The sequence below is a fragment of the Mustela nivalis genome (genome assembly GCF_964662115.1).
Source record: "Mustela nivalis genome assembly, chromosome: 6".
In the NCBI taxonomy this organism is placed as follows: Eukaryota; Metazoa; Chordata; class Mammalia; order Carnivora; family Mustelidae; genus Mustela; species Mustela nivalis.
This window is the reverse complement of record NC_139025.1, coordinates 33,461,755-33,474,562: the sequence shown is the minus strand read 5'-3', so window position 1 is coordinate 33,474,562 and position 12,808 is coordinate 33,461,755. Positions and strand designations below refer to the sequence as shown.

The 12,808-nt window shown below is 42.2% G+C and overlaps 1 protein-coding gene across 3 annotated transcripts in view; it reads right to left on the bottom strand.

Annotated features, from left to right (window-relative positions):
- ZFYVE26 (zinc finger FYVE-type containing 26) overlaps positions 1-10,843 on the bottom strand; it is a 63,248-nt gene extending 52,405 nt beyond the window's left edge. For all 3 annotated transcript variants that reach the window (XR_014312600.1, XM_082734025.1, XM_082734026.1), the window contains exons 1-8: positions 10,736-10,843; positions 9,966-10,242; positions 8,265-8,343; positions 4,135-4,224; positions 2,186-2,696; positions 1,669-1,799; positions 908-1,072; positions 674-762 (exon numbers count right to left, since the gene is read on the bottom strand). Coding sequence is in view for 2 of the 3 variants with exons in the window: in XM_082734025.1 (XP_082590151.1) it covers positions 674-762; positions 908-1,072; positions 1,669-1,799; positions 2,186-2,696; positions 4,135-4,224; positions 8,265-8,343; positions 9,966-10,159 (1,259 nt within the window). In the remaining variant the exon portion in view is untranslated. The remainder of the gene's footprint in view (positions 1-673; positions 763-907; positions 1,073-1,668; positions 1,800-2,185; positions 2,697-4,134; positions 4,225-8,264; positions 8,344-9,965; positions 10,243-10,735) is intronic.
- Between the last annotated feature and the right edge of the window lie 1,965 nt (positions 10,844-12,808).

Below are 12,808 nucleotides of genomic sequence, written 5' to 3'. Positions count from 1 at the left end.
CATGCTCTTCCTGGCTAACAGCTGACTTAAGGTTCTCTGATTGCTTTGAGTAACCCACCCCACTCCCCCTTTGCCCACTGTACTTCAGGAAGTGCTGATGAAGTGGGTGAAGAACAAAACACGAACCTGGATCTGGGGAAGACCTCAGGCTAAGTTATTGGGGAAGCACAGTCTTATATATAGGTAGGAGGCAGGTGTTGCATAAACCTATGGTCCAGTATAACACACGCCTAAGAACAGGGGCCACACTTATTAGCTGTGTCACTTTAGGCATGTGATTTGACTCCTCTGGGCTTAAGTTGTCCCACCTTTACAATGAGGACAATATTGGCATCTATCTCACAGAATCACTATGAGACTAAAGTGAAATTACCCACTGAAAGAGCTCAGAGTGATGTCTGGCATACAGAAAGTTGTTCAGGAAATGTGAGCTTTTATTCCATTTATCACTGTCATCCTCAAATTATCCTCCAGTTATAACTTTATAGCTATGGTAACGATAATCATTATTTATATTCCTCTCCTGGTTTAATAGCTGGGATGATTATTAGTTGCAGATCAGTGCTGTCGACTCAAACATCTATGTGGAAGGCGGCCTGAAATGGTACACGCGCGGAGCATGGGGTCTAGTGTGCCCAGTGGTGGGAAGGCGGCTGGCTGCATAGGACTGTACCTGCTCTGCTGTACACACCACTCCAGGACCTCCAGGTGAGCCCACAGACCATCACAGGCATCCCTGAGGAGCTTGTCACAGCCCTGGTCCTGTGTTGGTATGGGAGAAGAAAGACATGCAGACTGAGGCACCTGGTGTTAGACAGTGACTGACTTCAGGACCCTGCATTCTGCCTCCTTCGAGACCCCACAGCCATCCCTTCCAGAGCAGCTCGCGCTGCAGAGGGAGAGTTACCTGGGCCCTGTGGAGTGTCTGGAGCAGCCTCTTTGCTGATGCTAGGCTCTGGCAGTGTGTCCAGCCCAGGAGCACGAGCAGTCGACTGAGAGGCCTGAATTCTCTGTCTAGTAGGCGGCCAAGACTTGGGAAGTCTTCCTCTTTCAGCAGCGCTAGCGCCGTCACCTGCAAGCCAATGGAGGTTGCTGTAGACAGTTATGTGGCCTTGCTGCTTGTTAGGGTAGGAAACTTTTCAGTAAAACAGGGAGATGTCGGACAAGGACAAGAGTCTTCAGATGAGTACAAAATGTCCACAGAAAGTCTAGACTGTAAGTTTTCCAAAGGCAGGGACTGACTTCTGTTGTAACCCCAGCTCTGAGTACAGTACATGGCAACAGGATGAGGTTAAGAAACATCTGTCGAATTAAACTAAGGCTCAGTTGTGGTTTGGATGGAGGTCAGAGTCAAGTCCCCTGTTGGCTCGGCAACATATTGCTGCCACTGTCTTTTCTTTCTCACACCGTCCAGAAAGCTTAAACGTATCTAACATCTTAGATCTTGTCCAAGGGCGTATATAAAAAGACTGCAGTTCTAATTATGAATGATACTGGTTCTCACAGCCTTTTTTACCCTGGGACTGTGGGATGGACACACCAAATGATTCACTGCTAATTAGACTGCTTTGTGTTGGATAAATGAGCCAGAGAGAAATGAGAAATGAAAAAGCCTATAGGAAAATCCCTGGGTACTTCTGTGATGGGGAACGAGTAAGTTTGATTTACCAGGATCTGCTCGAGGAAATGCTTGCTGTTGCTCAGGCAGTAGAAATAGGCTGATTTCCAAGCTTGGGCTGGGTCAGGATTGGAGAACAGTGCCAGCATTGCCTGCTCAGGATCTAGATGATCGGGGGAGACTACAAAATCAAACCAGACAAGGTTACTGGGGAATAGGAAGATATTTCCTAAGCTAAAGCCCATTCAAAAAACCAACAGATGTGAGAGTTCATTCTTTTAAAAAGTTAAACCAGGTTTTCTACACTTCTATGTTAAAGGCACTTTTACTTCTCTCGATAGCTTCTGAAAAGCTCTTTCCAGCTATTGCTATTACTTTATTATTTTTTTCCATCATTCCATCCTGGACTACAAAATCTGTATTCCACGAAAGAACACCTTACCATTTATGCTTAGCCTCTCCCCTAGATTTCCTGAGCAACTTGGAAGGCAACAGCCTAGAGGAACTTCAGAGGCTGGATACAGTGGAGTTACAAGGATGCAAGGAGAAGCGGCAGAGGGAACACACCTTTTCCCGAGGGTAAGGCCTTCACTGGCTTTTCTGTGGCCTTCTCTGCATAGATATGGCCATATAAGGAGACCAGGCTCCGTCCAGCCTTGTGTAGCAGGCAATTGAGCACGTGCTCCTCCCGCAGGGGACTCCCTCCAGCCCTGCAGGCCTCCAGTAGTTCCTCACACAGGAGACGCAGCTCAACCCCGAGCGGCTCTGCGGGGCAATGCAGACTCCGCAGGGCTCCGTAGATGGCATCTACTATGCCACCGGGCCCAGTGGTGGGGCCCTGCACAGCTCCAAGTGCCCTTCGAATGAGGTCCACCAGTGCCTTCTGCAGAGTGCCAGTGCCATCGTCCTCATGAAGCAGGAGCTCCAGCAGGGCCTGGGCTGCCTGAGGAGCCTGCCTCAGAAGATCCCAGAGCACAGAGATAGCTTCTGAGCTGAGGCGAGGGCTCCAGCTCTCCCGCCTCTGATTTCCATCAAGCACAGGGCCTCCTGTATCTTGTGCTAAGGCTTCGTAGAACTCCTGAGTAGATGATAAAGCAAAGGGTCCACGGTGAGCATGTCTAGAATGTTATCACTTATATGCTTGATGTTTTCCTTTTTTCAGTATAAATATAGTGTGTCTGTAACAGCAGCAGTAGCAAACACAGTATAGTAGTTACTTCGTGCCAAGCCCTTTACACAGAAAAATCAAATTAACCTTAACAGAAAGACACTACTATTATCCTCATTTTACAAATGGAGAGATGGAGGCAAAGAGAGAACTCAACTGCTGAAGGGCTTCATTCTCAAGCTAGGCCCCTCTCGCCACCTCCAAAATGTGCACTGTGGATCTAAATCGGGGCTGTAAATTCATAGACCAAGCAGATAACAAATGGACATAAGACATGATGCCCACTCCCATGGCATTTAAATTCAACTTGTAAGAGAATATCACACACCAGTTTTTAACCTCTGCTTCAAATCCTAGCCATCCTTTGAGATATACCCTATTCCTCACCCTTTAAAACCTTCCCAATACCTCCAACCCACAGGACTCTCCCTCTTTATTGGACTTTGAAATTACTCAAAATTAGTACCATCTGGTTTAACCCATAATTGTGGTGTGTGTGTACTGGTCTTTTCTCCCTGACTAGATGGCAAAACTTTGAAGGCAAGAACCTCTATAATTTGTAGAGCTGGGACAGAGGGAGAACAGAGGATGGGTTAGTAGGTGCTTTTCCACGCTTTAGCATCATGCCTATGGACAGCGCTCGGGGTGCTTCCTCATTAACTGCCTCTAAGATCGTCACAGGGTCCTGAGTCCTCGGCCTAGTAAACGAAAAATCCCTATTTAAATCCTATTGTTAGTGTGCCTTTAATTAGCTGGTGGCCTAGAGAGAGAGACAGAGAGAGATCAGAAGGCGGCAGAGAGGCAGGCGGGGGGGTGGTGGGAAGCAGGCTCCCTGCTGAGCAGAGAGCCCGATGTGGGGCTTGATCCCAGGACCCTGAGATCATGACCTGAGCCAAAGGCAGAGGCTTAACCCGCTGAGCCACCCAGGTGTCCCCAGATGCGAGGATTATTAATGCACCTGTTAGAGAAGAGGTATTCAACAAATAGCATTTCCTTCCTCCCTTTATATTCTCTATAATACAGTGGTGAAAAATTCAAACACCAAGCTTAAATCTAAGTTAGATCTTCTTTTTATGTGGAATGAAAAAAACCCTTTAATCCCCTTATACTTAGTACTTCTAGACAATCCAACTCTAAAGAATTCTAAAATCAGGTAAGTTCCTTATCCTTATACTTAGTACTTCTAGACAATCCAAAATCAGGTAAGTTCCTTATAATTCTGAACTCTCCTCAGAGGGACCTCTACCTAGCCTGGTCTTGTCTGAGAACATAGCCAACATCATGGGGACAAGTTGGCTGGTTGAGTTACTGTAACTCTGGGGTAGATGGCTTCCAAACCCTCTCTCACCTTGAGGATGTTCTCTGGAATGTCACGTTGGAGGTTTTCTGATAATAACAGAAACTCAAGCTTTCTCCGGAAAACACTTGGGAGTAATTTCTAGAAGGATCATAAGAAGGAAGCAAAGTGATTAGACATATGCTTTAGTTAACAAATAGTAAGAAAATATTTCTCTCCAGTTAGTTTCATTTCTGCTGTTTCTCTAAAATAAAGTACTTTTAACCATTAAATTTCTGGATATGTTTGAGATATTTTCTTCTTCTTTTTTTTAAGGATTTATTTATTTGAGAAAGACACAGTGCATGCAAGGGGAGGAGGGCCAGAGGGAGAGAATCTTTAGACTCCCTGCTGAGCTCACAACCTAATACGGGGCTCGATCTCATGACCCATGAGATCGTGACCTGAGCTGAAACCAAGAGTTGCAGATGCTGAGCTGACTGTATCACCCAGGATCCCTGAGATACTTTTTTATATAATTAAAAACAGCTAAACTTGGATGCATATCCTTCTTAAATACTGACTTTTAAATCTCATGCTGAGCAGCCTCAAACTCCAAGGTTTGCTCACATCATGTGACTCCTCTGTCACACGAAGTCTTTTTCCAAGAATCTCCCCTGCAGTCTCCAAACACCTAGCTATGAGTAAGCCTGGAAGGATATGGCCCACTTCATCCTCTTTTGGTCCAAACCCTGGCTTTTGGTAGTCATTATAAGTTGGAAAACAAAAGAGGAAGGAATCTAATAGTTATTATGTGCTAGATACTATATGTCATATTTTTACACATTTAAGAAAATTTCATTTATTTCTAAGTCAAACAAACCTGTCACTTGAGCATATATTTTCCTGAAGATGAAATGGTTAGGAAGTATTTTTTAAAAATATTTTATGTATTTATTTGGCAGAGAGAGAGATCACAAGTAGGCAGAGAGGCAGGCAGAGAGAGAGAGGGAAGCAGGCTCCCTGCTGAGAAGAGAGCCCGATGCAGGGCTTAATCTCAGGACTTTGAGACAACGACCTGAGCCGAAGGCAGAAGCTTAACTCACTGAGCCACCCAGGCACCCCAGGAAGTATTTTTGAATTATTTCAAGCATAAAAAAGAAAAAGTGACCTCATCAAATATTTAATGAGATATGGCATCAGAGAAGACTGAAAAAAGGAAAGAGTGAGCCCCTGGCTATTCCTGGACTGGCTTGTTTCAAAATAACTTGCCTTTACTGGGTTTTTCAAACTAAAGTTATAGTTTCCCCATCTCCCGACACAAATACAAATAGGAGTAAAATCTAGGACTAATTCTAACAAACACTGCTTTATTTTTTTTTTTATTTCTTTACTTTTTTAAGTATGGAGCTCAGTGCGAGGCTTGAACTCATGACCCTGAGATCATGACCTGAGTTGAGATCAAAGTCCAATGGTTAACTGATTGAGGCATCCAGGCACCCCAACACTGTTTTAAATTAAAGACACCATAAGTCACATGGCTCACTAAAAGTTCTGTGCCACTTACCATATTAGAGGCTAAGACGATCTAGTATGGTTCTCAGTGCAAAATCCTATTTCTTCTTACCACATCCTTCCCTAATGCACCTATGCCATCTCAATGCTTATATAATGCTAGTGATTAGAAGTTGGTGGAGAAAATTCGTGCTGGGAAGCTAAAAGTTAAGTGCTTCAATTGAGGACTAAGAGGAAGGAATAGATAAGATGTTCAGACAGTAGGCCCCTGATAAAGAACAAAATCTGGTTAAGATATTAGGACTTTACTCTAGAATGCTAAAGACTCCTTAGTTTGTAATTATGTTACTGGTGAAATTGCTTTATGCTCGTGCAGGGTCATAAATGACTAACATTTCTAAAGCAGGGAAGAATTTGTTCTGTGTCTAAGCACAGATCTTACTATCAAAGCAAGGAATGTTCAATGCAGAAAGATTAGAACCCAGAAAAAGGCAGTGAAAACACACACATACAACTCCCAAATCTTGCTACTAAAAGAGAGCTTCTATTAACACTGTGGTCTGAGGGCATCCTGATCATTTCTATTCATGCATCCCAAATGCGTAGTTCTCTAAAGTGTTTTTTCATGTAGCAGAGTATGAACAACCCCCCACGTCACTGAAAGTTCATTTACCACATAATTTTAGTAGTGGCATGGTATTTTAGAAATAGATTAGCGAGTCCTATACTGTGGACATGGGAGCTGTTTCCAGTTTTCCTTTATTAGAAGCAACATGACAGTAAACATCTCTGCAGGTAAATCTCTGCACACATGCTTCCACATGTGGAGATAAATCATTGCAAGATAAAAAGGCAGAGGGTGAAAGAGGATGAAAAAAAGGGAAACTGGAATCACTGTTTCAATTAATTGAAAAGGAAGTTTTTGGCAGAAGGTGGGAGACTGGAAAAAGAGAGGCAGCTAGCAAGTCCCCTAAAAGATGAAGACCACTCTGGGTTAGTGACCGGCCTTGTGGAACTATTCTAAGTCCTTGTAAGAGTTGCAACCTTAGTCCTTCTAAGAGTTAAGTCTCTGAGGTCCTTGCTTAATGTTTAAAACATTCCCACAACTGTTTAAATAACTGAGGCACTGAAGCCTTAAGATTAAGTGGTCTTTGATGTTGGGAAAAACAAGAACAACTCTTGGTTTGTGCGAAGGAGCCAAGGAAGTGAAATCAGTCACCTGGTCTGGTTGAGCCTCTGTACAGAAAATAAGCAACAAAGCAGTCATGACTGGGGACCTGGGTGGCTCACTCGATTAAGCATCCAACTCTTGATTTCGGCACAGGTCATGACCTCAGGGCCTTCATGTGGAGCCTCCTTAGGATTCTTTCTCCCTGTCTCTGCCCACCCCTGCAACCCCACTGCTGCCTCTAAAATATGTAAATAAATCTTAAAAAAAAAAAAATGGCAGCCATGAAGTAGGCAAATATCCTTCAGTGAGGGGAAAGTTCATCTGGTTTGACAAATTCCATGCTTTGACTAGAAAGATTTTTAGTCAATAACAATAGATATTTTTTCTTTTCCTCTTTGAAGATTTTAATTCAAGTTTTCCCTCTTAGATCTGAAACTAGAGCCAACTCAATCATCCTGGGGTTATTTTTAAATTTGACTTCTCTTTCTGCCTTCTCCTGCTAGACTTTTTGTAATTTTTTTTTTTTTTTTAAGGCACTGACAGAAACTTGGATATAAGGTACCTTTAGATTAGGAATTTCTGTTATTTTTTAACAGCTATGTGAAGAAGTGTCAGGCAAAACTGGAACTGGAGGCAAAATTAATTCTGATGACAGAGGGGGCGTAAAGAAGAAAATCAGGCTGAATTATAGACATTTACAGAACAGAATTTATGGTTTCTTTAATAATGTTGAGGGGGAAAAACCTAGTAAACCAAGGACTCAAAGAGAGAAGACCTTGGTTTCAGCCTTAGTTCTTCCCACTAACTTTATGGTGTGTCCCTGGGCCAGTCATCATTTCTCTTCTTGGTCAGAGGTTCCTCACCTAAATCTTAAAATCTGAGGCTTAATACAGAATTGTGTCAGAGAAATTCCTCTAATAGATATCAACTTCTGATAATTATCATATACTTTTAAAAAGCCTTCTAAAGGCAAACTTTTTTTTAAAAAGCACTTTGTTACTAGTTTTCTTCTACTATTAATTTGCTCATCCTGTTTTTATACTTGCTAACTTTTAGTTTAATTCATGTGGATTACTAAATTATTAATCAATGAGGTTGGTGTCTATAAGTATTCACTGCATTGGACTAATTAAAATGAGATTTTTAGAAGAAAAACCAGGTTTCAGCTCAGCCCACTCTCCATTACTGTGTATTATGAGATTCATAATTTATTTGCTATCTTGTCACTTTCACTTGGTTTTGCAAAACTCTATTCAGGCACAAGATTCACAATGGTATTTAACAAAATGATATCACCTTAAATGGTATTACATTCCAATATATGTTAGTAAGGGAATGAATGTATTTAGGTAGAGAGAAAGCAATAAAAATTTAAGCCATTTTCACTGTCAACACTGAGAAGAGTATATGACAAACCTCATAATAAAGGAAGTAAGAGATGAAAAGGAAATCTTTAGCCACTTCAAAGTTCTCAGTCTTGGCTTCAGGAGAAAATCTGAAATATAAACCTTCTTACCTTTTCCTGGGAGAACCATTTTTCCAGTACAAGAAACCAGACCCAGGCTAATCTTTGAGGGTTCATGTCCTGTCCACATCTGAAAAATGTGAAAAGAAAGAATTTCTAAACAAAGAGTTTCTACTGACCTTTACTCTTTTGTGACCCAAGATTTGGATTTCACTGCTTAGTCTATTTTAAACCTAACCAGGCAAGAAGACATTGTCCTAATGAGAAATTTTCAATTATATAATAGATCAATAAAACTAGAACCAGAAAAGAGCCAGCAGCTTTCATTAAAAAAAAAAAAAGAAAAAAATTCTTACCCCTACCTCCAACTCACTATCTTGTCTTTATTATTTTTAAACAAAATAACATTCATAGAAAACCATAAAAGCAAGTCTCCCTACAGTATATTCTTGAAAATAGAAACTGAATCAAGTAGCCTTAAAGAAAAAAAGGAAATTCATAAAAACTTATTTTTAACTGTATGCTAAAAACAGGGATGTAGGAATTCATAAGGCTTTCTTTGAAGTTAGTAATTTAGACAGAAACTGGCTAGTACCCAAATGAAAAAAAAAGGGAAAAATGAATCACCTAAGTCTCTACTCTGTATGTGGTAGTACAGTACAACACAGCTGTCAAAAGGAAAAGTGAGGGGAGAGATTAGACAGCACATTGTTACACTACCAGCTGTTAATAGCACTGCCAGGAAGAGCCTTACTAAAAATTTAGATAGAGAACAGTGATTGCCAGGGTTCAAAGAGGGGTCAAAATACAAAGAGGTGGGACGCCTGGGTGGCTCAGTTGGTTAAGCAGCTGCCTTCGGCTCAGGTCATGATCCCAGCGTCCATCGGGCTCCTTGCTCGGCGGGGAGCCTGCTTCTCCTTCTGCCTCTGCCTGCCATTCTGTCTGCCTGCGCTCGCTCCCTCTCTCTCTGATAAATAAATTAAAAAAAAAAAAATACAAAGAGGTATTCCCAGGGAGTGAGGGAATTCTTTTATGGTGATGGAAGAGTTCTGTATCTTGATTTTAGTAGTAGTTACATGAATCTGTACCTGAATAAAACTGCACAGAACTACATACATAAAAACAAATCCACATTAAAAAAATAGTGAAGACTTAATAAGTTCTGGAGTCTAGTTAACAGAAATGTATCAATGTCAATTTCTGGATTTTGATATTGTATCATAGGTATATGAGATTCCACAATTGGGGAAGCTGTGGAAAAGGTACTCTTTGTATTTTCTTTCTTTCTTTTTCTTTTTTGCACTTCTTGTGAATGTAAAACTTATTTATGTAACTTTTTAAATATAATATTCATATAATTATTTCAAAATGAAAACTTTAAGTGAATTGACATCCAGTCTTTTGTTAAAGCTACAATACCTTCAATTACATAAGCAAGAAGAGAGCCTTTCTGGAGGCAAAGAAAATGCTTTTCAACGCAGTTCCACCATTTACTTTAATGATAATAATCAAGAAATGGTGGTTTCAGGCATACTTTGCTGGCCAGGCTTACATGCTGTTTAAGAGGATAACTAAAAGCCAATACTGATTAAGTACTAAACACATATTAGAGAGGTAAATTTTCAGAGCAAGAGAAATACATTCTGCCTCTGATAATTCCTCAGAGGATAGGTGAGAAAGGCATGTTGACCAGAACCCAAACAGTGACCTTGTGTCTCCTGCCCTCTGCCTGGAATAAAGAGAGATCCTTACCTCAGCTGATCTGGACACACCACCAGCGCCTGAAGTATATGTTCCACCTTTTTTGGGATATCCCCTTGTGCCTCGTGTAGCTGAGGGACACATGCCTGAGCTAGCTCCCATTCTCCTCTGCGAAGGCACTCACAGAAAAACCCAAAAAGTTGCTTCTGAGAAGCAGTTTCCTCTTTTCCAAATGGATGATGCATTTTCCCAGCACAGAGTGCAGGGAGATAAGAAGAAATAAATTATGCAGACCACATTGTCAATTTTCTCATTCGTGGAGCACCTCCTAGAAACAATACACACCACAGTGAGGAGAAACGGAAGAAACTATAATTAGACAAACTAGTAACTGCTAGCCCGGCTGGGAAAAGCGGGACTTACTTCCCTAATTATTGTTTTAAGTTTGATTTGACGTGTTACTCTTTTTGAGAAGTTCCACCTTTCCCCGAGGGGTGGATCCCATGTCTCCACATGCATCCAATATTTAATTAATCTTAATGATCGTATTAGCTCAGGGTGCAGACCCATAACCGTACTTTCATATTCCCCACTTAACTTTACGCCCATTCCGACTCCAAATCCCCAGGTGGTCGCCTCCTTAAGGATGAGAAATTCAGGAGGAACCTCCCTCCTTGGAGCTCTCTCTTATGGCAGATGAGGGAATATTTGGAGAAGAGTCTGTGTCAAAGCTGAAGGCCGTTGGGTATTGGGGCTGAGGGATGCTCCCTACAGGGGTCGTGGGGAGCGCCCCCGCTTTCTTTGGGGTGTCTAACACTTACCCGCTCCCGGTGCCCAAAGCAATAGAAATTCCAGCGCAGCCATGTTTGAACCGAGTCAGGTGATAGATCCCATTCGGGAGGTTGCCCGATGGCGGGGTGGGGTGGGACGACTGAGAGCGGCTACTCCTATTGGTCAGTGGAGGGACGATGCAAATAAGGCGCCATATTTGTTTGGGTCACGTGCCGCCAGCTCTTCGGACTAGAGAAAGCCAGGACGACGAAAGAGCAAATCAGCTACCTAGCTAATGAGGACCGTTCATCTCAGTTTTTACCACTCCTCAGCTCAACACCTTCTGTTTTGCGTTCGCCGGAGCAGATGGCAGGAATATCAGTGTCCCTTGATTTTTTTTTCTTCTTTTACTTCCTAGCATTTGAAGTCAGCTTTTATTTTTAAAAAATTTTTAAAAAGATTTTATTTATTTGACAGAGAGAGAGAGAGGTCAGAAGTAGGCAGAGAGGCAGGTAAGAGAGAGAGAGGGGAAGCAGGCTCCCTGCTGAGCAGAGAGCCTGATGTCGGGCTCCATCCCAGGACCCTGAGATCATGACCTGAGCTGAAGACACAGGCTTAACCCACTGAGTCACCCAGGCGCCCTGAAATCAGCTTTTTAAAAAATTTTTTTTAAAAGATTTTATTTATTTATTTGACAGAGAGAAATCACAAGTAGATGGAGAGGCAGATGGAGAGAGAGGGAAGCAGGCTCCCTGCTGAGCAGAGAGCCTGATTGGAGACTTGATCCCAGGACCCTGAGATCATGACCTGAGCCGAAGGCAGCGGCTTAACCCACTGAGCCACCCAGGCGCCCTGAAATCGGCTTTTAATAAGTGCTAACCTGTGACAGTGTTTTGCCAGGCCTTAGGAATACCGAGAGCAGGGAAACCTGGATCCTTCTCTATTGTTATTCTATCCAACTGGGCTCTGTTACAATCCCAGAATCTTACATCCTGAATACCCATTTTCTGCCTAATTCCATTAATTTATTTGCTCATTTGCCTGACAACCGTTAATTGAACGGGGTATGAGTCCCTATTTTACAGGCTAAGTTGTGGACCCTGTCCTCAAAGAGTTCAGAGTCCAGTGAGTAGTGCATGCCAGTAATTAGGATACAATAGTTTAAATTATAAGACAAAGTGTGCACTGAGAGATGAGACCAAAGAAAGAGCAAAAGATTTTTTGCAAATATAATACTGCACTCTGAAACTGAGTATTAAAGCAACAGTTTACTAAGCTTCTTTATCACAGCTGCTTTTACACAGAAACTTGTCTGGTTTCTTATGGTCTTCTTAAACTACAAACTCATGTTTCTCCATTAAGTGTTTTCAGTTTAAGCAATTTCACACAGAATTTCCCAAACTATTTCACCACCAAAGTGTGGTGAAAATAGCAAAGCAGGTGCACCTGGGTGGCTACCCCAGTTAAGCTTCTGCTTTCTGCTCAGGTCATGATCCAGAGTCCTGGGATGGAGCCCCAGTAAGGCTCAGTGGGGAGTCTGCTTCTCCCTCTCCCTCTGCCCCTCTTCTGGCTTATATGCACGTTCTCTCTCAAATAAATAAAATCTTTTTCTTAAAAAAGATTTTATTTATTTGACAGAGATCACAAGTAGGCAGAGAGGCAGGCAGAGAGAAAGGGGGAACCAGGCTCCAGAGCCGGATGTGGGGCTCAACCCCAGGACCCTGGGATCATGACGTGAGCTGAAGGCAGAGGCTTTAACCCACTGAGCCACCCAGGTACCCCTCAAATAAATAAAATCTTAAAAAGAAAAGAAAGGAAAAAAGCAAACCCAAACAAACCCAAGCTCTTTTTCAAAACCTCTTCTAGGATAGATGGGTTCTTTTTCCTTGAAAACTAACATGTCCCTCAGGTCCATTACACATTTTATAAATGTAGTGACAAAACAAAGAAAATAGACAATTCCAAGCAAGGTTGATAACCACTGTAACGAGAAACTGACTGGAACTCATTAACTGATTGTCGTGAGAACTACAATTCCCAGAAAGCAGGGGAGCCAACCTGGGGCTCTCTTCCTACCTCTGATTGGATATTTCGCCAGAGCGATGACCCAGTCAGCATTTGCG